At 42.0% G+C, this 26,645-nt stretch overlaps 2 protein-coding genes across 4 annotated transcripts; one reads left to right on the forward strand and one right to left on the reverse strand.

Annotated features, from left to right (window-relative positions):
• Positions 1 to 261: 261 nt before the first annotated feature.
• LOC121728198 lies at positions 262 to 4,686 on the forward strand. The gene is made up of 3 exons (XM_042116336.1): positions 262 to 413; positions 1,106 to 1,231; positions 3,608 to 4,686. Exons 1-3 carry the CDS (start codon positions 372 to 374, stop codon positions 3,770 to 3,772), a joined length of 333 nt encoding a protein of 110 aa, XP_041972270.1. The 5' UTR covers positions 262 to 371; the 3' UTR covers positions 3,773 to 4,686.
• A 665-nt stretch (positions 4,687 to 5,351) lies between these two features.
• On the reverse strand, positions 5,352 to 26,429 carry LOC121728176 (protein strawberry notch). 3 transcript variants are annotated; one of them, XR_006035762.1, is made up of 11 exons: positions 26,260 to 26,429; positions 25,046 to 25,148; positions 21,749 to 21,898; positions 21,499 to 21,609; positions 21,150 to 21,266; positions 17,601 to 19,080; positions 17,208 to 17,518; positions 15,857 to 16,833; positions 11,120 to 11,879; positions 10,311 to 10,859; positions 5,352 to 5,363 (listed from the first exon to the last, which is right to left on the reverse strand). XR_006035762.1 is itself a non-coding variant. In XM_042116304.1 (10 exons), exons 1-10 carry the CDS (start codon positions 26,260 to 26,262, stop codon positions 10,756 to 10,758), a joined length of 4,116 nt encoding a protein of 1,371 aa, XP_041972238.1. In that variant the 5' UTR covers positions 26,263 to 26,429; the 3' UTR covers positions 10,277 to 10,755. The 3 variants fall into 3 exon arrangements, 2 of the variants coding, with proteins under 2 accessions (XP_041972238.1, XP_041972239.1); XM_042116304.1 differs by lacking the exon at positions 5,352 to 5,363 and having other exon boundaries at positions 10,277 to 10,859; XM_042116305.1 differs by lacking the exons at positions 5,352 to 5,363; positions 21,150 to 21,266; positions 21,499 to 21,609; ... (1 more) ...; positions 25,046 to 25,148; positions 26,260 to 26,429 and adding an exon at positions 20,839 to 20,861 and having other exon boundaries at positions 10,277 to 10,859.
• Positions 26,430 to 26,645: the final 216 nt, after the last annotated feature.

Below are 26,645 nucleotides of genomic sequence, written 5' to 3' on the forward strand. Positions count from 1 at the left end.
TTCGAAGTAATCGACAAATAGAAATATTCAATAAAATAAACGCATTACGCACACTACTTGTATGAAAATAAGCACAAAATGGCCACGCGATGACTACATGTTCTATACTATAATACTTTATCTATGGTATATTTAGTCTGATTTTAAATAAATAATATTTTATCTTATCTATTAACATGTCATCTTTGATCTATGGTTGACACCAAAGTTGACAGTTGACACTTGACAGCTCACACAGCGTTTATTTGATAATGTCATTTGTCAATTTCTATTTTCTAGTAAAAAATTTAAAATGGATTTTGCAGGTCTCTGTACCTTTTTATAGGTTTTTATTGCTTTAACGTTTTATACTTGTGTTTAAACACGATATCATGACTGAACAAGAACTTGCAATGGAGAAACTGGAGGAGACGGTAAGGTTGTTTCTGTATTGATGGTGTTTATTCGGTAGCTCCAAAATTAGGTCAAGCGGCCGCTTCTAGATCTGTTAATAATGGATTTGTTTTGTGCTCTAAAAAGCCCTTTTACAGTATTAATAGACGCTTTCATACGCGAGTGGAGCCTAAAACTAGAGCTTGTCATACTGCGTTAACATTCTATTTCTAAATTATTTTCTTACCAATTACAGCTGAATGGCGCTTGAGCCCTACGACCTACGACCTTTAAGAGCTGAAGATCTCATACACATTCTTTGCTATAGCCGATAGCGTATTGACGTAGCATATAAAGGATATTCAGGATTTTTATTCCATATAAACAAGAGCTTTGACAACCTCTGTTGCTCAGTTGGTGGGCTGTTGCTAGCTCAAGCCGAGGATCGCGGGTTCGAATCCCGCCGACGGAACAAAAAGTTTTCATAGTTCCTGGGTCATGGATGTGTATTAAATATGTGTATCATATAATAAAAATCTTAAATATATGTATTGTATAACTAAAAGTATTAAATATATTTCCGTTGTCTGGTACTTGTAACACAAGTCCTTCTGGTACTTAGCACAGGGCCAGACTGACGTGGTGTGAAGCGTCCATAGATATTATTATTAAGAGACAAGAGAGTTTCTATAATGCCAGTCAAACAAAAACGGAAACTGAGTATCATGTACAGGTGAAGCACGCGGACCAACAACTGGACCTCATGGAGTGGAAGATGGACAATGTGGAGCGAGAGATGGCATGCCCCGTCGACAACCAGGACGTCTGCATTATAAACCTGTTGAAGTCCGTGTCCGAGGTAACAAGCGACTCACACATGAAACACTATGATTCCTGATACCATTCACATGTGGTTCCAACTAATATTATGAGTCATGACTAATTTTACATGTAGTCTGATAAGCATACCCCAACAATATTATTATACAGTGTGTTAGTGTAGACACCATTATCCTTGAAACAAATTGTCCAGATCGGCAATTTGTATAAGTATGAAGATGGAATTTTTTGAGTTCCCAGCATTGTTCTCATAGAAAAAGTTGTTCATTTTGATGGGCTCATTTGGTGGTTTCAAGGATAATGGTGTTTACACTAACACACTGTATTATATGTATATTAGAGATGTTCCGATCATGACTTTGGCCGACTAGCTGATTAGTCGGTTGCAAAGAAGCCGACTAATCGGCCAACCGATCATGGTTTCAGATGTTTTCGTAACGCTTTGTTTACTGCTGATTCGCGGGTAAGTCGCATACGCCGCCTGCGAACGTGTCGGATCGTGTTTTGGTTATGTTAACGTCATGATACGTCCTCGAGTGCCACACGTATTTTTTATTATAAACTAGACGTTCCGCACCGCTTCTAAATTAGTTATTTCACAGACAAATTATTATAAGGCCACAAAAAATAGCCTATGATCCTTCACGTGGTCGACTTGTTATCTGTGCCAAATAACAGAAAAATTGCTCCAGTTCGTGAGATAAGCCTTTTCAAAAAATTCCCCCGTTTTTTTTCACATTTTCCTCTATTTCTTCGCTCCTATTACCTAGTCTTAGCATGATAAATTATAGCCTATAGCCTTCCTCGATAAATGGGCTATCTAAAGCATGATAAATTATAGCCTATAGCCTTCCTCGATAAATGGGCTATCTAACACTGAAATAATTTTTCAAATCGGATCAGATTCCTGAGAGCGCGTTCAAACAAACAAACTCTTCCGCTTTATAATATTATTATTAGTATAGATGTTTATAATGAAGAAGATATTATGTTGTATAGATATTTATTTACAAGCAAGTAATTTCAGAAATAATTCACTTAATTTCAAAATAATTAAAGGTTTCCTTAAATGTAATATCAATAATAGTAAAATAATAAGAAGCCGGATAGTCGACGCGTTTTGCCGACTATTCGCCGACTACAAAAGTGGCCGGATAGTCGGATACGGATAGGCTTTACCGACTAGTCGGCACATCTCTAATGTATGTATATATTTTATCAATTGATCATTGTAAGAATTTTAAGTAGAGAATTCAGGGCCTCCTAAAATAGATTTAATATATTATACTGAGTCTACTCGTTTATTATTGATCAGAATCACTTGCCAACAAACATGACTCTGTAGCTGTCTCTAGTCTCTACTAACTCAAGTTACTAAGTATATAACATAATATTTATTTTTCAGCCTGTTGCATATTAATATTGGGAAAGGTCAGAAAGTACTTAGTGTAACATTGTCTTTTGCTGAGAGCCTGCCTTTTCTTCAATATCTAATTGCTAAAACATATTATAAAATTACTGTTTAGTGATCAAACTCGGCAATAAGTAAAAAAAATTAATGATACCACACATTTAAAGTGTTTATATGAGTACAAGAAATTTTAAGCTAATGCTCTGTTTCGAAGCTCAAGAGTTGAGAAATGGCAGGTCGGGGCTATCATGCTTGTGTTTAGTGCGGGGGCTCGGCTGTGGTACGAGGCCGGAGCCCTAAACCCTACTGGACAGGTCTCGCCGCTTCGGTAACGCCAGCGTACACGGTGCAGACTCGCTAGGGTTGGATCTATACGACTTACACTATGTCACACTACTGAAGTCCAAAATGCTAAATAATCAAAGCTGTAACCTAACATTATCTATTTGAACTGGTCATAAAGAAATCATAACATGAAAAATAAAATATGCAAAACTAAAACATTGTCAATTTGTCGCTTATTCGATACTCGATAGTGTGACCTGCAGTGTATGTCTGTAGTCTGTATAATGCATTCTGGAATGCGGATGTTTTACAGTACTTTGTATTTTATTAAATCCCCCCCCCCCCCCTGACTGTTTGACTTAGCAGTGAATGAATGCAAAATCTTTAGTTTTCCGCACTCCAGAATCATTCTTAGATTCTGAAGTTGTTAATACATAAGCTTCATCGTTATTCAATGTTTCGACCGTCGCCGGGGGCGTGGCCGCGGTCGCCCGCACGCAGCGCCGCTCCCGCGCCCCTCGCCCTCATACTCACGAGCTACTTCCAATGGGAGACCATTGCCATGTTCTATGTTACGAGATTCTCCAGTATCGTCGTTTTTTCTATGTTTTATTGGAAGTAGAGGGCCGCGGCCGCCCCCGCACACTCGGCGGGCGGAGTGCGCGAGGGCGGGGCGTGACGCGAGCGGGGCGTGTGCAGGTGCGGTCGGAGTACGCATCGCTGCGGCGCGAGCTCGGCGAGGTGCAGGCGCTGCAGCGCGAGCTGTCGGCGCGCCTGCGCTCGCAGCTGCGCCAGGTTCACGGCCGCTTCGCCCGCCTGCGCGACCGCCTCGCCGCCGCCGCCGCCCGCCCCGCGCCGCCTTAGGCGCCCTAGGCGCCCGCCCCGCCCGATCGCTCTCGTCTGGAACGCATCGATCGAATATTTGAAGCAGTGATTACTAATCTAAATTGTATAATTTTAAGTAGAAGTGAGTACGTTACGTTTCGTGTTATGTGTAATGGACACGGTACTTCCATTTTAATAACGAATTAAAAGCACCTAGCTAGGATTACGTACCTATACCCGGTGCCAAACGTATTACGTAGGTTTACTGATAGCACGTAGTCGGTAGTGAGACGATGCTCAATTATATAGTACAAGCTCGCTAGCCTGCGGGCAGCGGGCGCACGTGTCTCTCCCTGGCACATTTATTGCATTTACCTGCATTTACGAAGATCTCTAATGTAGTTGTGAGAATATTGAACGTAATGTATAAGATACGGCGTAACCGCGTTAGACGATTCGTGCGCACCGAGCGCACCGAGTCGCAAGTCGCAACTAGTCCCCTAGACCGCCTAGACGCTAGGTATTGTGCGTTCGCGATAGATATACGATATCTTTGGTGCTACACGCGCGGGGCTCCGGTCCCGGGCTGTATTCAATAATCTCATGTCGATGTTTTAAATGTTTTTAGAAAAGTTAATCGTCGCAGTTCACTTAATTTTAACGGTAGGTAAATCACAAATTTAATAATTTCTATGATTGCAAGTGTTAAATCATTATATTATGTGCATTTAATATTTATACTTTTTTTAAACAGTCGTATCACAACGTTCGGTCGGTACTCGGTAGTTAAGATGTTTCGTGAATACAAGGCGTGCACAATTATACTCCTCGCTCGAATTAGTGTACTGTAGGTTGTGTAACAACATATTACATAGTCGTTAATGTTAATATATCACGTAGCTGTAGGAGGACGGCGACCTGTTGCGGGGGCGGGGCGGGGGAGGAGCCGCCACCCCGACCCCGATGGGGGTGAGGGGTGGAGCAGCTCGTGCCTCGCGCCGCGTCGTGACCGCGCCGTCGCAACACACGTCTGAACTGTGTCTAGTGCCTAAGTTTGTCTACATACACGTTATACTCGTACCTGACCTTATACTAGCTAGTAGACTAGTAGATGTATAGTACGGTCGCGGGCCACGTCGAGATTCTAACATTGACCTAGCGCAACTCGTCTCTTTCGCTCGCTTAACATTCGACTGTTAGAGGGAGACACGTCGGCATAGGTCGATGTACTAATCTACGTGCCCCTCGACCGGGCCAGTGTCCCCGGCCTCCCCGCTCACCGGAGTGGAATATTGCATTTATTGTGTACTAAAGTAAGCGTTTCATTCTGTACTGATTTAAATAATATAGAAAAAAAACTTGTGACTGCGCACAAAATACATAATATTATTATGTTATGAATTATGATACATTCAAATCAAATTTTAAGTAAACTTAAAAACAACAACAACAATACGCAATGCATATTAATATCTTTTTGCAAAGATTTATAAGTAAATAGTAATTATTAGCTGCAAGTTTATTTTGTATTATTTCTGGTTTGTACTACTAGTGTATTATATTATTATTTACCGGCTAGTGTAGTGTGCTCCCGGATATGTTCGATCTGAATTCTGAGGTCTGTCATCACCTCGGTCATCAACTCATCACTCATCACATTGAAGTAATATCCTGCAAAATTTGTAGAGGCTCCTTTTTAATGTTTAGGTTATAATATGTATTTTAAAATTATCAAAATCAAACTCCTTTTGGTACTTTGATTTGCGATACTGATCTAATGTTCTTTTTTCGAAAGAAGTTTAAACGTCGATATCGAATAACTAGATTGAGTATTGCCGGCGACGCGTTCATCGAAGGCACAGTATAGCAATATGACATCCCTACAGTAGTGAAACGAATGTAATTGCGCAGAGCAACGGAGGGGTACCCGCGGGGAAGCGGGCGGCGCGGGCCCGCGTACACAAACTCGCGGAGTTTATGTACCTGAGCCCACAGGGGTGACGTTGCCGCGTTGTCTACGAATTTTGTGTTGTAAAACGATAACTTATCTTATAAACAATGGGATAAGTATTATAATAAATATTCAGTGTACGGATGTAAATTTGATTCAAAAAACAAAAAGGATTTAAATTTTCATAAATATCGGCTCACAGTTTACACTAATATTGTGTTGGCCTTGGCGGCATGTATTTGCATCTCTGTTTTATTGTTTACGTTGTAAGAAGTGTAACAAGGAGAGAAACAATATAGAATAAATTAAAAATCAGTCAAATACCCTGTTACATACTAATTAGTACCTACCTACCCAGGTACACAAATCAAGTGTAACAAACCGCGCCCTTACCGCGCACGTAATAAGAGTTTTGAAGTGCTTCTGTTACACCTGATGTGTGATTAATTATTGGATATTTTATATATTCGAAATTTCGAATGCGTCTTCATTATTTTTGTTATTCTATTGTGTCTCGCTCACCGGTGAGCTTATGGGGCTTGATGGGTTAATTAATTTTTTAAATAGAGAACTAAAATCATCTAAAAATAAAGTTTCATGTAAATATCTGGCAGTACGACATATTATGTACGATTCATCTACCGGCTCAAAAATTTCCTTTCCATTCCGGTCAAGAGTCAAGACCTTGCTGGTCCAGTCCCTTATCTTTCCTATAATTAACTGTGTGCTGTTTAGATCTTAATGCCGACAAACTCGATAAACTCGACCGATTGTTTAATAATTGCCTCCGATTCTTAATCAACCTTCGAAAATACGACCATCTTTCTTCGTATCGCTCCAAGCTACACTGGTTACCAGTACGTCAGCGCCGCTCTGTGCAGGCACTGTGTGTGCTATATTCACTGCTGCATCATCCCCATACTCCCGAATATCTCGCCCCTCACTTTCAATACCGTTGCAGCAGGCACGATAAAAACCTCCGATCCACTTCAAATCAGCTTTTAAGTTGCCCTTCTTACAAGTCAAGTTCCGTCCACTCTTCTTTTAATATCCAGGCTGTTCTCCTCTGGAACGCTCTTCCTCCGGAAATCAGGATGTCAAAAACCAGAGATACTTTTAAGCGCAGGGTACGTGAGTTTTACCTATAACAGTTGGCAGACTCTTAGTTTTCATAATTTATGGCATAAATTAATATTTATAATATTTTAGCATCCATCATTGATCAACTATATATTATTATAATATAGTTATTATATAATAATATATTACGTATGGTTATTGGTTTTATTTATATATAATTTTATGTGTGATAATATGTATATTATAAGTATAGTATAATATTATACAATATATATTTTATAAGTATAATATATATTTATTATTTTTTTCTGTCTTTGCCTCTTTCAACTCGACTGGCACCTATACAACTTTGTCCTTGTATCGCCCAAAGGTTGACTGGTAGATAATGCCATACGGCATTAAGTCCACCTTTGTACCTATATGTGCATAAAGTTTTTAAAATAAATAAATATGTAAATATAACACGCTGATTAAACAGATTAAATGATAACATTTGCATTACAGGCACAATATTTTATTTTATTTCCCGTTTCGTGGCATCCCTGGCATATCTGCTCGGTACCTGTCATCGGTGGCGGCATCGTGCGACATCAAAGGCGTTTCGTTACTGTAGGGACCAGGGTTGTTGCGAATATTCGCATCCGCATCCGCAAATGCGGAGCATCCGCGCCAATCTGGACATCTGCATCTGCATCCGCATTAAATCAATGCGGATTTTCATGCGGATGCGGATGTCATACGAGTTGCGACAAGAAAGAAAAGGGGCAGGTTTGATTTACGAACCGCCTTGACTCGGAAAAAACGGCAATTTTACTATTTATTAAATATAATGCTCCTATTTTTACCTTGGAGTATTAATAAAAAAATTCGTGAAGTAAAAAATAGGGGAATTCATTTCATTTAATATTCATATTATACAAATAATTATTTCTGTATCACAAAAGTATGATAAAACAAATTAGTAACACACATAAATAAAAATAGTATTCATACTTTTTCATTGTATTAATTCTTTATTTATCTTCTTATATATAAAATTCTCGTGTCACAACGTTAGTTACCATACTCCTCTGAAACGGCTTTACTGATTTTTACCAAATTTTATATGCATATTCAGTAGGCCTGAGTATCGGCTACTGGCTACTTTTTATATTGCTAAGTGCATTTGTTGAATAAATAATAGTGAATTATTACAACTTGAAACTGACATCGACCATTGTTGCGACGGGATAGCGATGGACGTTGCCATGGTGACATACTTATTTAGTCACTTCAATAAAATAATATGGCGAAATACTTTATATGCCGAAACAACGTTTGCCGGGACAGCTAGTAATATATTATATAAAAAGCTAGTAATATATTATATAAAAATCTGTGCGTGTGTTTGTAATTGAACTCTTCCTAAACGGCTGGACCGATTCTGATGATTTTTTTTGTGTTTTATTTAATAGGTTCGAGAATGTTTTAGATTCCCAATACGGTTAAAAAAAACCGTGGATAATTAGGAAAATTAAGAATTCCTTACCACCGTATAGAATTACGTCATTACGCTATTGACAATTTAAACTTCATAGATATGAGTTATGATTATGACGGGACGTCGTCCATCGGGCCCGCTAGTATAGTACATTTATATAGCATACGAAACATCTGCATCCGCATCCGCGGATGTGAGCCCCTTAAAATCCGCATCCGCATTCACATCTGCGGATGTGAAAAAATCGGGATCCGCAACAACCCTGGTAGGGACTAATATTGCTATACTGTGTCGAAGGAATCGTCGTTCGTATAGCGACTTGGCGAGTGGCGGTGAATCAGACACGAGGTCGCCGCTGTAGATCAGGCGATCCGTTTGCCCCTTGTTTAATAAAAATGTGTGTTTCTCTCGACGCTAATAAACTTCTCTCGAAAATAAGCATTAGCGTGTTTACACACGTGCCGCAGCGGCAGGCGGCAGCGGCACCCCACTGCATACTCAATACTCATCCTTGTATTTCTATGGGCCCTTGTCACACGGCACGGACTCTTTGGGTTGATTCAGACCGCAACGCGACGCGTAGATGTATTTTTAAATTTATATGGATTTGACAGATTCGCAAGACGTCTCACGCAATTGAAATCTGTCAAATCCATACAAATGTATGCCGCGCCGCGCCGCGCCTCGCCTCGTCGCGTTGCGGTCTGAATTGACCCTTTGCCGCAGCGGTGCCGCAATTTCACCAAACAGACGAGACTAGGCGCCGTGTGTGAACACGCTTAGGAGTCGTGCTCGTCCGACGTGAGCCCGTGTCGACCGTCGGGCGAGCACAGTCCACTCCGCCGGTTGACAATATTCTTATATTCCTATTGACTGTGTACTTGTGACTTGTGTAGTCGGGTTCATTCCCGCGGAGTCCGTCTCCACTCTCCTCAGAGTCGGCATCCTCGAAGTCGGCGAGATACTTCACGTTTAAACTTTTGACGACTTACTGTTGTACTATTTATTTTGATGTACTTTATCGATTGAAATAAATATATTTTCTCGAGAATGGTCTTTTACTATTAGACACACCCGCACAAAGTCGGGTCTCCTTTTTAACGTTGTCGTATTTAGTAGTAAAACAAACTCATGATTAGATATATATACAATTTATTGTTTTTTTATTTTTATACAGCGACGAGCGTCCCTCGCTCGTCCCGCTAAGTCCGATACATACTCAAACATTATAAACATGTACAATCTGTAATATCTGAACACTATACAATCTGTCGCATGATATTTTCATTTGTGTCGACGACATCACAACTATACGACTAGTCCGCCGAACGAAAACGATTTCATTCTCGTTGCAAATATACATTTTTCAATCGCCGCTAACATTTTAAAATATAACAATATGCACAGTAGTACACGAATCGCGCTTGAACGTATCTGAGTAGCTTTGGAAATTAATTACAATATTTTTAAAACTTACGATTTAACATTGAAGTCTCTTTCTCCAAACATACACAGGACAAAAAAAAGAACATTTATGGGGCGATTTGGTCTCAGGGTCTAAAGATGTCTCGACCTAGAAGAACAATGAAGGCCCCTAGCGCCTCAATGTTACAATATTTACAGAGAACACACGAGTTAGTCACAGTCAGCTGAGACGGCGATCTGCCGCCACGACACGACTTCAGCTCGACGTCTAGGTGACGATAGTAATGTTAAAATAGAAGGAGTCACCTCAGTCGTAGTCATGTCATTAGGCTCCCTTGCGCTGACGTGCGTTAGGTTAGTGCGCCCCTCGGTTACGAAGGTTCAACACGGATCTGCGCAAGTGGACTTGAGTAGTTTGTAGAATAAATTGTTAAAAGTGCAGTGAACTCCTTTACAAGGAAGTTAGGAACATCGACGTCGCGACAATCTCGCGCCCGGCAGACCACAACGTTCAGTCTTGTACTGATTAACATTAACACACGTATAACACTACGTCTTTACAGTTAACACAGTATTTACATCGTCCCCCCCCCCCCCCCCCCCCCCCGTCCCCCCTTCCTGCGCATGCCGTCCGTAACTACATCCGCCTTCACCTATTCGAGATGAAATAAAGAAGTTTGCAATAATCTGTATAAGTAGGATCGTACATACATTTACAGTACACACGCGTCACTCGCGGAGCGGCCGTTCAGACTTCGTCCGCTACAATATAAACATGTAATTTGGTACATCTGATATCTGTAATGTACGACATCTAACTACAATAATTATTATTAAAGTTATCGTTCGTGACATTTAGTACTACGAAATGAAATAAATAGTTTTGCGTTTAGGAACGCTACTCGCTACACGAGGACATCGTCAGCAGGGGACCGCCGCCCCGCCCCGCCCCGCCCCGCCCCGCCCGGCTCTATACGCTATATTTACATCGGCCGACGTGACGTGACGTCCGTATCGCACTACTCTATCAGTCTCGGCGCGGGAGCCCGCCGTAGTATTTGGTTTAATCTCCGGCGCTGCGCGTGTTCACTTGGCGGCGTCGGCGTCGAACTCCTGCTCCGTCACCGACACGGCGTCCGACGACAGCGTCTCCTTCAGGATCTCCACGCAGTTCTTGGGGATGAGCGTGCCTGCGAACACAGTGGACAGTGGTGTTGAGTGACGGTCGACTTTTATTTTTCGTCGTTTTTTATAATAAACGAGATAACGCCCGCAACTTCGTTGGGCCAAAATTCGTTTATAGCGCCGGAATCGCAAAATTTTTTGTCGAATAAAAAGTATCCTATGTCCTTCAAAGTATCTCTAAATTTCATCAAAATCGGTTCAGCAGTTTGGGCGTGAAGAGGTAACAGACAGACACACTTTCGCATTTATAATATACAAAACTCACCGACGATCTTGAGGCCGTCGTCGGTCTTGATGCGCACGACCTGCATGCGGGGCGTGTGCGCGCGCGCCGCCAGCGCCGCCTCCACGCGCGCCCACACCGCCAGCACGGAGCCCGCCAGCACGTGGTGCGTGCGCCGCCGCAGGCCGAGCTCGCAGTGCGGCAGCCGGCACGCGCCGCCCCAGTAGGCGTGCGAGCACGTGGCCCGCGCCGCCGCCCAGTGCGCGCGCCACGCCTCCTCCGCCTCCCCCTCGCTGGCGCGCCTGTACTTCTTCTGGATGTCGGCGAGCGACTCGACGCGCAGCTGCAGGCCGGTGTTGGGGCGGTACACGCGGTATGCGTCGTCGGCGGCGCGGCGCGGCGCGGGGCGCTGGGCGGGGCGCGCGGCCAGCAGACACAGCACGGCGGTGCGGCGGCCGTTGCGCGGCGCGGCGCTCACGTAGAAGCCCTCCGCCTGCGTGCTCGCCTCGGCGCTCTTGTCGACGGCGGCGTCCCACTCGAGGCCGCGCTCGCTGGTGACGGTGTGCAGCTCGACGGGCGCCTGGCCGGTGGCATGGCGGCGCAGGAAGCGCACGCAGCGCACGCGGCGCACGCACTCGCCCGCGCTGCCCAGGTCGAGGATGCCGAGGTCGAAGCGGCCGCTGCGCTTGGCCTGCTCCATGATGGCGGCGAGCGTGTCCGTGAAGTACTTGAACAGCCTGTTCTGCAGCTCTACCGGCATGCCCAGGATCCTGTTCAGGAACTTGGACATGTTGTTGTAGTCCTGGAAGTTAACCCAGCTCAAATTAGTCGCTTTACATAAAATAAACAAAAAATTTACAAATCAAACGAAAATTTTATGATTAACAATTTTTGTAATGGCCTATATTAGACTGAGATCGCCAGATGTAAATAAATAATCAGCCAAGTGCGAGTCGGACTCGCGAACGAAGGGTTCCGTACCGTTATAAAGGAAAAAAAAAAAGGCGAAAAATAGTGTTTTTGTATGGGAGCCCCCTGTTCGGGGTTGGGATAGATAAACAAGAGATCAAGAAAGGATAGTCCTGTATTGCATAGATCTATTACTATAACTAAAATGGGATATGAGATCGAGCCACGCACTCGGTGAGATGTCGCGACGTGAACTGGATATGAGATCGAGCCACGCGCTCGGTGAGATGTCGCGTCGTGAACTAAACTTTATTACATTATTCAAAAGTAATAATTAATCAAAGATGCAGAGTTGCATTATTATCTAAGTTGCATAGTAGGTAATAAGGCAACACACGCTGTACGGGCGTTATTTTTTTTTATTTTAATATTATTCTTAAATATTGAAGTAGACGGGCATTTTCAAAAAAATGTGTACCCCTGGTTTTTACCTTGTCCCTTGACTTCGCTACAGATTATTTGTAAAAAATTACATACTAACATTTTGTAATTTTAATGTAGGAGCAAAAACAAGTTTTCTTTTATGTAAGGCTTATTAAATAAATAAGATTAAAAAAAACAAGTTTTCTTTTATTAAAATACTATCACGTTTGTATAAAATTTTATTTAGTACTAGCTGTTGCCCGCGACTTTGTCCGCGTTAATATAGTAGATCACGTCCCAAGTATTATTTATTGTACAAAAATATTCAATGTACAGCATTGACTTTCCTACGATTTTATTATATAAGTATAGATGTTCCGCGCGGCTTTACTTGCGTAATTTAGGAATTTCACGCAACCGTACATTTTTCCGCAAAAAAATAGCCTTTGTTCCTTCACGTGGTCTATTCTTCATATTTGCCAATTAACATAAAAATTGCTCCAGTAGTTCTTAAGATTATAAGCAATTTCAAATAATTTTCCTCCGTTTTTTCCACATTTTCCTCTATTTCTTTGCTCCTATTAGTCTTAGCGTGATAAAATGTAGCCTATAGCCTTCCTCGATAAATGGGCTACTAACACTGAAAGAATTTTTCAAATCGGACCAATAGTCCCTGAGATTTGCGCATTCAAATAAGCCCTTTCATATAATTTTCCCCGTTTTTTCCACATTTTCCTCTATTTATTCGCTACCATTAGTCTTAGCGTAATAAAACATAGCCTATAGCCTTTCTCAATCAATGGGATATCTAACACTGAAATAATTTTTCAAATCGGACCAGTAGTTCCCGAGATTAGCGCGTTCAAATAAGGCCTTTCATGCAATTTCCCCCGTTTTTTCTACATTTTCCTCTATTTCTTCGCTCCTATTAGTCCTAGCGTGATAAAATGTAGCCTATAGCCTTCCTCAATAAAAGGGCTATCCAACAGTAAAATAATTATTCAAATCGGACCAGTAGTTCCTGAGATAAGCGCGTTCAAACAAACAAACAAACTGCAGAATTATAATATTATAGTATAGATTTAGTATGAGATTTATAAGGGGTTTTTTTTTTCTTTTTCTGAGGTTTTTAAGTAGGTACCGAAAACTATTAAATTCACCTGTCCCCTTCCCAGAAGTTGTAACAAAATCTTTAATAACTATTTTTTTTTTCTTAAAGTAAGTTGCTTAAAAACATATTTTAGATTCCTAAATATTTAATGTATCAATTGAATGTCTTGTTATTGAAAAATCTAACATAATTTAACTACAAATTAATTAAGATTATAATAAAAAAAAACAACCCGACCGGAATGTTCTGTTTAGTGACCGTTTTTTTTTAGTTTTATAAACATACTACAAAAATATTTTCGGCACTAAATGATAGCAGTATATTTCATTGTACATCGAGAAACTCCAATTTCAATTTAGTAGTTAAAAATCTGCTACAAGACGCGGACGCAGGTTGGACGGTTCTTCAGGAACTGTTTCTTTGTTCAGATAAGTGACCATATTTTGTAAGCATTATTATACTTTCTCCAACTATTAATACTGTTGACACGTTGCAAAATTAGCTTAGTATTTAGTATAAAAAATGAAATTGTAATAACTATTATCGGTTATTTACAAACACTACACAAGTAAAAGAAACTAATATTATGTGACTTCCGATTTGTGACTTTTCGTATGGTCACATATAATGGAACGGACAAGACACAACAGGCGGAAAGCATAAGGCTCTATTTTTTATTTTTTTATTCACAGATTTTATTAAGAAAATTGGAGATTTTTAAACTGGTACGATTAACCTACAAATATATTTTTTATTACTTATGTGTCAACAAACAGCCATACTTGATAATTTATCAAGGCGTCGCCTTTACTTAACAATAACAAATATACTATTTAAAATTTAAGTACCTAAAAGTTTAATTTTTTTAATTATACTGATTTCATTTCCACTACTTTTCTATCAGTAAAGTTGAAAATCATTTTGTGTCATTGATATTTGCAGATTTATAATAACTAGACATCGGATTATATGCATTTGCATACTTGCATATGCAAATGCATAATATAATGTCACTTTTTAGGCGATAGTGCATATTTTGGCAATTTTTCGTTGATAGTGCATATTTCGGTAGTTTAACTGCCATGGGCATTAAGATTGCAATCGTAAAATGTTGGTAGAAAATTATTATTGGCGTATAATAAAGAAATAATAAGTCTTTATTTCAAGAAATTAAAAATCCTGGATTTTATGAAATTATAAAAATTGGCGCTTTTATTAACAATGAGTTTCTAAAATACTAGAGTAGCAATGTCTTACAAAAGATTCTCAGAAATGCGTAACCACTTTTTTGTTCAAAAGACAATGTCAAGTCATATATTCGTTATGTCATTATGTATGTGAGATATGCCTGCAGGCATCTTCGAAGTGGCAACGCGTTGCTACCGTAAACTTCCAATCTAGTTACGTTAGTAACATAGAATATCATTGTTTATTAATGTCACTACCGGAAAAGTCTTCAAAAAAATAAAAAAAATTAATGTTAAGTGACTTTTGATCTACTTACTCATGTAAAAAAATGAAAAATAACCTAGTGGGTAGGTCACACTATGGGTTAAAAATAATTGCTACTCTTGTTGATCCTTGAAATTATCTATATATTTTTTTTAATAAACAATTAAATATGCATTTCACTAGATTAAATAAATGAAGAAATCCATTTATTTCTGTATTTTTTGTATTAAATTATATTTTACATTAAGTCACACAATGGAATCTGTATCGTCGAAAATTCGATTTTGTGTCAATAATATCAGAATAATATAACGTTTTCGGCGTTCTTTTTAACTTATTCCATTAGTTCAATATTTTTCCTTGTATATGACATTCAAATAAAGGTAAATAAATGACCTTAAAAAATAAAGACATATTTTTGCAAGGGTACACGTTTTTTTGAAAATGCCCAGAAATATAATTAAGGCTTTTGTGAAAATATCAAGTGCCTACCTATTACCATTATTGATATCGAGCAAAAAAGGCCAAAAAAATCACGTTTGTTGTATGGGAGCCCACTTTAAATATTAATTTTATTTTGTTTTTAGTATATTTTGTTGTTATAGCGGCAACAGATATACACAATCTGTGAAAATTTCAGAACTGTAGCTATAGCGGTTCTTGAGATACAGCCTGGAGACAGACAGACTGACAGGCAGACATCGAAGTCTCATGAATAGGGTCCCGTTTTCACCCTTTGGGTACGGAACCCTAAAAACCATTTTCGCAACTCTCGACTTGTAGGAATTTGTTTGTGTTTAGGTCGAATGCAATTTAACAGATTCTTAAACATAATAACCGCTTGTAAACATGTTCTCCCTAAACCAAATAAAAGCGCTCCTTACCTTGTCGAGGGTGAGGTGTCCAGGCGACGCGTCGCTGTTGACGATGAGGCCGACGCCGACGAGCGCGGCGGCCACGTCCTGGAAGAAGTCGCCGGCGTAGTCAGCGGGCGGCGGCACCAGCGGCGCCTCGTACTTCATGATTGCCTTCATGACGGCCTCGAGCGCCGCGCGCCCGTATTTGTTGTCGATGTTGAACTGGCTGAGGTCCCGCGTCTCCGTGGCGCGCCGGTCGCCGTGCGTCAGCGCGCCCAGCGACTCCAGCCGCTTGGCCACGGTGCTCGCGAACCGCCGCTCGCCCGCCAGGTCCGAGATGAGGAACACGTACTCGGGCGCGTTCACCTGGTTAGAGCGGTGCGTGCGCCCGAACTGCTGGACGGCGCGGTCGGCGGACCACGGCAGCTCCAGCGTGATGTGCACGCGGCGGCGCTGGTTGCGCGCGCGCCGGTCGCTCTGCAGCGAGATGCCGCTCGACGCCGCCTCCGAGATGATGGCCACGTCCTTCTCGCCGTCCATGAAGCGCCGCTTCTCGGTAAGGTTGAGCGTCTCGAGCGGCGCGTCGGCCTCCGAGCGGCTCTCGTAGTGCACGGTGCCGTCGTCGGACTGCACGACGCGGCCCTTGCGGCCCGTCATCTCGGCGACGTTGTCGGGCCCGCCGAGCTCGTCCACCAGCTGGTCGAGCGTGTTGGGCGGCAGGCGACGGCCGAGGCGTTCGATGGCGGCCAGCAGTTGCTCCTTCATGGCGCAGGCTCGCTCGATGGCGGAGCGCGCGGGCGGCGCGCGGGGAGCGGCGAGCTGCAGTCCGTTGGCGCCGACGCGCACGCCGGTGAGTCCGCCCACGGTGACGGGGGGCGGAGCGGCGGCCTTGCGCTCGAACATGTTCTCGATCTTGTCTTGCGTGCTCGCCGCCGCCTTCTTCTTCGCCGCGGGCTTCTTCTTCTTAGTCGCTTTTTTCTTCCGCTCCCACGGCGCCACGTATCCTGCACGCGATACGACATTAATACGTTGGATACGTTTGTATTACGCACTATGTACTCGAAATTGAACAGCGTTAGGAGTATGCTGTAGTGTGTATTATTGTAAACTATACATCGAAGAGATTCCACTGTCCATTTAATCGTGTTTTGAGGTATATGGGAGCCCCCTTAAATATTTATTTTATTTTGTTTTTAGTGTTTGTTGTTATAGCAGCAACAGAAATACGGTCTGTAAAGAAAGCAGAAGTCTAGCTATAGCAGTTCTTGAAATACAGCCTGGGGACAGACCGACAACGAAGTCTCAGTAATAGGGTCCCGTTTTTACTCTTTGTGTACGGAAACCTAAAAAGTGTGTAACAAATAAATAAAGGTCATACCGCCGTCGCTGTCGCTGCCGGCGCCGAAGGGGTTGGAGTCGCTGCAGTCAGAGTCGTCGGGGCGCGCGTCCGAGTCGTCGTCGTCTCGCGCCCACTCATCCGATGACGATCCGGCGCGCGCGCGCTTGGCGGGCGGGCCGGCGGCGGCGGCGGCGGGGGCGGCGGCGGGGGCGGCGGCGGGGGCGGGCGCGCGCTTGGCGGGCGGCGCGGCGGCGGCGGGAGGGGGTGCGCGTTCCAGCCCCAGCAGCCGGTTGATGCGCTCGCGGTCCGGCGCCGGGAAGTGCTTCTCCACAAGCGACTGGAACACGCCCCTGTAACACGCGCGGGTCAGTGTGCTGTGTGGGGGGCGGAGGGCGGCGGGGGACGGGGTAGTATGCGGTACGTGACACTCACTTGGCGGTGGAGACAAAGTCGGTGAGCTCGCCGTCGTCGCGCTCGAGCTGGTCGAGCGTGCGCGCCTCGCCGGTGGACTGCAGCCCGATGACGACGCACTTGCCGCACTTGACCGCCTCGCGCGCCAGCACAACCGCCTGGTTGGCTTTGGAGGCGATGCACAGGTACTTGAAGAAGCGCTGGTGCGCGGACCAGAACTGGCCCCACATGGTCTTCCGCATGCGCGGCTCGGCGTCGATGAGCTCGGCGGCCTCGGTGAAGCGCTGCATGGCCTCCACCCACAGCGCCACGCTGCGGTCGTACGTCTCGCGGAACGCCGGCGCCAGCGGCACCTCCTCGATCTTGAACGACACGCCGTGGAAGGAGAGCTGGCGCGCGATGTACATGCCACGCAGCTTCATGTCCATGGCCACGATCTCCATGGCGCCGACGCCGCGCTTCTCCACCGCGTTGATGAAGTCGACGAAGGTGGGGAAGGGCGTGCCCTCGCCCCAGATGCCGAGCCGCACCATGTACGCCATGTTGCGCGGCTCCGACGCGCCCGTGGCGGACGCGTACACGACGCGCGCCCGCGGCAGCCGCGTCTGCAGCTCGAGCGCCGTGAGCCCGGTCTTGGTGGCCTTGCCGGAGCCCACGGGGCACAGGTTCTTGGCCTTGTGGCACTCGTCGAACACGATGCAGCCGTCGAAGTCCTCGCCGCACCACTGCAGCAGCTGGCGCAAGCGCGAGCGGTACTTGGTGTCCGCCTGCGTCTCGCCGATGAGCGCCGAGTACGTGCTGAAGATGACGCCCCGCTTGACGTTGCCGTTGACGGCGGAGGAGATCTTGGCGTACTTGAACTTGCTGAGCGAGTGCACCTCGATGCGGTCGGCGCCGATGTCGCGCAGGTCGCGCTCGGCGTCGTACTTGAGGTCGTTGCTGACGGACACCCACAGCGCGCGCTTGCGGCCGCGCAGGTAGTTCTCGAAGATGATGCCGGCGATGGTGCGGCCCTTGCCGACGCCGGCGCCGTCGCCGACGAGGAAGCCGGCGCGCGAGCCGTCCGGCAGCAGGTGCTCGTGCGCCTGCGCCGCGTACACGACGGCCTCCAGCTGCAGCGCGGACAGGCGGCCGGTGCGCACCGTGTCGTCGGGCAGCGCGGGCGTGTACGTCACGTCGGCCGGCTCGACGGACGACAGCGACGCCGTCTCGACGACGGGGTCGGGATGCTTGCGGCCCATCTTGAGCTTGCGCGGCATGTAGTCGGCGTACGTCTCCGCCACGCCCATGTCGTCGTCCTCCACGTCGTCGTCGTCGGGCTTGTCGACCGGCCCACCCCCGGCGCCCGCCGCCCAGCCGCCCTTGCCCGCCCAGCCGGCGGCGAAGCTCTGCAGCAGGTGCGCGAACTGGCCCGGCGCGCCGCCCGCCGCCACCAGGTTCTGCAGCAGCTGCAGGTTCATCCCCGGCAGGCCGGGCAGGCCGGGCAGGTTCGCCAGCTCCACTGCGGACACATGCGAGGCGGGGGTTAGTCGCGCCCGTTCACGGCGGCCTTCTCACGTACCTACTGATACCGACGGCCGATAAATATAACGACAAACAAATGCTTCATTGGTGTCATTACTTTTATTGTGATTGATATGTGAGCGCTCACTAGTAACCTCGCATCATGAACCCCATCTAGATTGTTTCCCGATACAGACTTAACTTCGTGCATATAATCTATACTAATATTATATTATAATATTATAATTGGGAAGAGTTTGTTTGTTTGAACGCGCTAATCTCAGGAACTACTGGTCCGATTTGAAAAATTGTTTCAGTGTTAGATAGCCCATTTATCGAGGAAGGCTATAGGCTATATTTTATCGCACTGAGACTAATAGGAGCGAAGAAATAGAAGAAAGTGTGGAAAAAACGGGAGAAATTATTTGAAATGGCTTATTTGAACGCGCTAATCTCAGGAACTATTGGTCCGATTACAAAAATTCTTTCAGTGTTAGATGGCCCATTTATCGAGAAAGGCTTTTAGGCTATATTTTATCACACTAAAACTAATGGGAACGAAGAAATAGAGGAAAATGTGGAAAAAAAATGGGGGAAAATATTTGAAAGGGCTTATCTCACGAACTACTGGAGCAATTTTGCTGTTATTTGGCAGAGATGAGAAATAGTGGTCTATTTCTCATTTCTGCCTAATAACGTAATGTGAAGGATCATAGGCTATTTTTCGTGGACAAATTTTTCTGTGAAATATCTAATTTAGGCGGGCGAATCTGCGCGGAATGTTATATTTCGCGTGGTCACGACATCACGCCTAAACGGCTGGACCCATTTTGCTGAAATTTGGCATAAAGATATGTAGTTTGAGTCCCGAAGGAGAACATAGGATACATTTGGTCCCGGAAAAATGTACGGTTACTGCACAATATACTTTTATGATTGGCGCGTAAACTATTTAATCTATTTTGATGGAATTTGGTACGGTAATACTTTCAGTCTCGGGAAATGACAAGGGATACTTTTTATCCCGGAAAATATACGATTCCCGCACAATAAACTTTTATGATTCGCGCCTAAGCTATTTAATCTATTTTGATGAAATGTGGCATGAAGATTGGAGATACTAATTTGAATCTGGGACAAGGAATGTTTTTTGTCCCGGAAAAATGTGCGGTTCCCACAAAATATGCCTACTTTTCTGATTTGCGCGTAAACGACTCAATCGATGTACGTGTACAATTATACTAATATAATATAATAATTATAAACTAAAGTCCACGCGGACGAACTCGCGGGCTACAGCTAGTATTCTAATATTATATTACTGACACTCGAAACAACAAATAACAAGAAAGATGAATGCAGTGAAGAGTGATCGAAGAGTGTAACGTTGACATGTAACTCTACTGGCAGATTAATATTTTTATTAATATACTTTACGGTAGTTATGGAAAAACATGGAATAAAAGCTTTAAGCCAAAGATAGAATTATTATACTCTCATGCAGAAAAATGTAGAAACAACGCTTGGAAAATCATAACTAGCTAGAGCTCACCACAACAAATAAAAAATGCAAACACACTCAAACTTTAAATAACGTTTTTGAATGACATTTCGTCATCAACTTAAATAAAAATCGCAACATTTTCTTCAAAATAGCACCATGGCATTGTTCACTTATTATTAGTTCTCATGGTATTCACATGATGTGGTCGAGACTAGTCGTACAAGCGATATGCAGCTGGGAGTTGGGACTCACTGAGCGCGGAGCTGAGGCCGGCGGGGGCGGGGGCGGCGGCAGCGGCGGGCGCGGCTGCGGCGCCCGCACCTTACACACACAATACTACATCGCACCACCTCCAATATTCCACTACTATAACTATATTAAAATAAAACCTACATAGATCAAATTATATTTAGTATATTATTTGTTTATTGAAAACTCGTTAACATTAACCGAAGTGTTTCCATATTTGTATCAAAGTTGTGAGTGTCCATGGGCGACTCTACATGCTTTGTTTGTTTGCACCCTAATTTTATAAAAAAAAAGTAAGCTGCTAATAAACCAACCTGGTTGTCGAATGCTCTTGTCCGGGGCCATGTTCATGGTCTGCGGCAGCTTCGTGTTGCCGAGCTGCTTCATGTTGGCCATCGCCGCCAGCTGACTGAACGGCAATCTCGGTGCAACTGCAACATGTGCACACTAGTCTAACAAACTTTTGGAATTTCAAGTGACAATTTCTTTGGGACAACTGTTTATGATATGAAAAAAAATCTGACACGTTTACACAGCGACGCCGTTAAGTAGGGTGAGGTGAGCTGCGCCTGTGTGATTTGTAGTCAATTAAATATGGGTTTTGTTTCGATTTGAGTGTGACTGTGAGTTTGTTTAAATCATATTTTTATAACATTTTCTTACCTCCGACTCCTCCTACACCCATATTTAAATTGATAGGTTTCTTTAGGGAGCTGGCTTGAATTCTTATTGGTTTCCAGTTGGATGCTTGTCCGAATGCAGTGCCCGATGGAGCTGCAAACATTTTGTACACTTTGTGAAACATAACAGCATTTAAAACTTTTCTTTTTAAATGTATACTATAATGTATGTACTATTTCTAAAATAAAATAACCCTTATTTGTAGCAACATAGCTGTAACAAACATTGTTACCTGCGAGTGGGTTAGTGGTGGGTTTGACAGTGACGGAGACAGGCGCCGGGGAGCCCTTCAGCTTCGCGGTGACGCCTCCCCCGCCTCCCCCGCCACCCCCGCCGCCCCCGCCGCCGAGCCGCGCCGCCGCCGCCAGCGTCTTGCCCCCACCTACATTTAAAACATTACCTCTTATTTGGATGTCAAACAAAAAACATAAGTACTACAAATATTCAAAGGTTTTAAACTACAGTAACCCTGTTTTACAAGTAATATGTAAGTATACTATATAGATATTAGATACATAGATATAGATTGTAATGTTGTGCTATCTATATAGCTATGTATACTATTATAGATAGATGTCCCGCGCGGCTTCGCCCGCGTAAATTAGGAATTTTACAGAAACCGTACATTTTCCCATGAAAAATAGCTATACTCTCTTCACGTGGTCTACTCCATACATATATGTACATATTATGTGCCAAATATTGCCATAAAAATTGCTCCAGTAGTTCGTGAGATAAACCCTTTCCCCCGTTATTGTCACATTTTCCTGAGTTTCTTCGGTCGTATTAGTCGTAGCGTGATAATAATATAGCCCATAGCCTTACTCGATAAATGAGCTATGTAACACTGAAATTAGAAATAAGATTTTAAATTAGATCTGTAGTTCCTGAGATAAGCGCGTTCAAGCAAACATACTCTTCAGGTTTATAATATTTTAAGTATAGATTTTTTTAAATGATCGCTTGACAAACTCGAGTTTTGATCTAAAAGACTATGAAAAGTACCAATAACAGGCTCATAATCATGGGACGATGCATGGTATAATATGGTAGTGATGATGATGATGATGAATGTAATTTGCATAGTAGCATATGCTTTCCGTTCTTAAAACAACGCCGAAACTCCCAAACTTGTATCTATAAAGAATCAGGAGTTCTCTCAGCACCTTCCGAACCACGGTATACCAGGTATACCTCGGTGCAAAATCTTACTTGTTGGTAGCATATGCTTAGAATACTTTTCACGAAACCGAAGTCACCACATGTTTCCCTATAAATTTTGAGGAGTTCCCTCGATTACTTATGGATCCTTCATCAGATCACCACTTTTGTGAATATAATACCAAATTGGGATGATACCCTACATACCAAAAGAAAAATTTTGAAAATCGGTTAACAAACGGCGGAGTAATCGTTGAACATAAGAAAACGAACATAAAACCTCCCCCATTTTGAAAGTCGGTTAAAATTGTAGCCTATGTGTTATTCTGATGTATAAGCTATATTATTGTAAAGTTTCATTAAAATCCATTCAGTAGTTTTTGCGTGAAAGAGTAACAAACATTCATACATCCACACATCCACACATCCATACATCTATACATCCAAACAAACTTTCGCCTTTATAAAATTAGTAGGAAGTAGGATATTACAATGAATATACTAACTGAGCCCTGTGGTGTAACCCAGTTTTTAGGGTTCCGTACCCAAAGGGTAAAAACGGGACCCGATTGCTAAGACTTTGTTGTCTGTCCCTCTGTCTGTCTGTCTGTCTCCAGGCTGTATCTCAAGAACCGTTATAGCTAGAGTTCTGAAATTGTCACAGTTTATGTATATCTGTTACCGCTATAACAACAAATAATAATAATAATAAAGCCTCATTTATTCCTTTACAACTACAATATTAACATTTACACTTTTAACATTTTTACATATTTTAATATTAATTTATATATGTATCACATTTTTATCATAGCATGCTAATTTAATACCTTGAATTACCTTTTAATTTTTACAATTTCATTTTTCATATCAAATATTAGTATTTAAATGTATAATATTAAGTATTTATCAATTTAATTAAACTTTTTAGTTTAATAATTGAACAATTATAATTTTTAAAGAAACAATTTAAAATTAATTGATTACACCATTTAGAATTAAATTATATAGTAAATTTTAAATTATATAGTATTGCTTAAAATTAAAAGTCGATTTTCTCCCAGTTTCCAGTGATTGAAAATTCTAAAAAAATTCATGCTAGTATACTTATAGATCGTTCATATGATGGTAATATTTGCAACTTGCGGACTCACCCCTAAAACTAACCCTTAAAATTAAAAGCCGATTTTCTCCCAGTTTCCAGTGATTGAAAATTCTAAAAAAATTCATGCTAGTATACTTATAGATCGTACATATGATGGTAATATTTGCAACTTGCGGACTCACCCCTAAAACTAACCCTTAAAATTAAAAGTCGATTTTCTCCCAGTTTCCAGTGATTGAAAATTCTAAAAAAATTCATGCTAGTATACTTATAGATCCTACATACGATGGTAATATTTTCAACTTGCGGACTCATCCCTTAAACTTACCCTTAAAATTAAAAATCGATTTTCTCCCAGTTTCCAGTGATTGAAAATTCTAAAAAAATTCATGCTAGTATACTTATAGATCCTAAATTCTAAAAAAATTCATGCTAGCTCCTTAATCCCCATAAGGCCCACTTGGGCCGCGCTAAATGTCAAGCGCCATTCCGTCAAGCGCCATAAGGCCCAAGTGGGCCGCGCTCTTAATTCGATTATATTTCGTATTTCGCTGATTTAGAGACTACTTTTGTATGAAGAAGTTTGGTTAGTTACGATCTATGATACATTTTCCACATTCTGAATGCAAAATATTATACAATCTGTGGTCGACGAATATTTTTCAGTCATTTGAAAATCGTGAAATTTTTCGTGTGTGTTCTGCAGTGTTGTGTAATTTGTTTGAAATAATGGATTGATTTAACAAATGTAAGTAGTAAAATATCTAAATTTACTAATAATTAATTATTTTAGATAATCATTTGAAAGAAATACATCGTAAAAACTTCTAGGTTACACTCGAAAATTTGCAAACAAATGGCAAAAATTCGTTTCATTATTTTTAATTTATAGATGAAAGTACTAGATAATATACTTTAGTAGGGACGTCAACATGATCCAGGCGGGGGGGTGCAGGGCAGCTGCCCCCCTAAGGTACGCCCATGCCTCTTTTATTTAGTTGTAAGTGATTTGTAAAACATATCACATAACCCAAAGGCAAAATAAGAGAACTGTTTACCTGACTAACATCATAATATAGTACCTTGTTTTAAGCAAATAAACAAATTCTATTCTATTTTACAAATTTTATGCAATTTGACATTAAAACTTCCAAAGTCTGATTTCTTATTAAACTATTTAAATTGAGAAAGCTATATGTAAGTAGTGAGTCAGCAAAGAAACAGTTTGACAGAACAAACAACGATAAGGCAACTGATACACACCTGGCACTTCCAAATTATCAGGATCTTCGTCATCATCAAAATCGGAATCATCATCGGAGGGTGCTGGGGAATTGTCCAGGTCGCCAAATGCTTGCCGTTTAGACTGAAAAATTGTTAAATTATGAGTCAAAAAGCCAGGTGCCTGATTCACATTCACAACACATAATTTTACTTAAATTTGACATACTCTTGAAATTAAAGCATGCCACCCCTAACTTTGAGGTTATTATTAGTCAAGAACCTCACCATATTCATCATTAGAGATTCAACTGCCTACAATCAGTAATGTATAATGTCAGAATATAAATTGATACACCATATACCGTATACGAGCAGATTAATCTGAAGATAAGAAACTCTTATATTGTCTTGGCAAATTATTATTTATTACAAAAAAAAACTAATTTATACTAGAGCATGGCTTCTGAATTCTATGTTGAAATGTTAAATGATATACAAGATAGGGGTAAGGTCAATGTATGTAGTAGGCTGTAACACCAACACATGAGTGGAAATCTCAATTGGTTTTATATGTATTGGCAATTTCACAAATCGGCATTTATATAACCGATAACAGACTTTTACAACACGATTTTATTAGTGTAAGTTATCAAACCAACGTTTGTAATGAAATTTACGACTTGAAATTTTATAGTTGGATTTCACACTGCTGAAAACGAAATTTCGATTTTCTCGAAAACCTAATTCCGTCGAATTGTCCTTAGTACGCATAAAACTAGAGCCATTTACCATACAGACAGATTACAACTGCGGGGAAATGCCAATTAAACGAGGAAACAGTCTCTGTAGTGCGTAAGTCTAATGTAGCATGCACTAGGTAAAGTGCAGTTATACAGACGTATCTGACGCTAGACCTAGAACCTTCTAAGAAAATCAATAATGCCACACCCTACTTGCATAATTATAATCGAAGATCCAACACTTCAATGCAAAATTTTCGTTAAAACAATGAAATGATTTTACATGTGAAACAGACATCACCGTATGACAGTTTTTTTTTTGGTTATAAAAGTTGAAAACAAAGAAAAATTAAGCAAAAAATTAATCAAAGGTTAATAAATATCATACGTTGTGAATGTATTGCCACGTTTATTGTAATTACAATAGTAACTTATTATTTTAAGACCAATAAAAAACATTTTTTTCCGAAGTAAAGTTCGTAAAAAAGTATCAAAACAAAAAACTATCATTACCATTTTTTCGAGCCAATTCTTCGTGTGATTGCAGCGAAATCTTGAGTTTTCTTTATTTTTATTGAAAATATACACAACAATAGGATTAAGACATCACAAGAAATAATTTATTGCAAAATCTTAACAACACCACTTTTATAACACAAACGTCGTGACGGCGCGGCGGTCAATGCTTCTGCCATATTTAAAAAAAAATTGGAAAGAAAAAAGAAATCGTAATGTAACGTTCGGATACACGCAAATGTAAAATGTTACATAAATTTGAAATTTCGATTGGGAATTTGGGAATACGTTTCTGAAAAATATACTTTACCATCATTGCTCATTGGGTTATAACAAATAACTTATTAGCATCCTAGGATAAAATACGAGTCATTAGAATTTTT

This window comes from Aricia agestis, chromosome 6 (assembly GCF_905147365.1).
Source record: "Aricia agestis chromosome 6, ilAriAges1.1, whole genome shotgun sequence".
Taxonomy (NCBI): domain Eukaryota; kingdom Metazoa; phylum Arthropoda; class Insecta; order Lepidoptera; family Lycaenidae; genus Aricia; species Aricia agestis.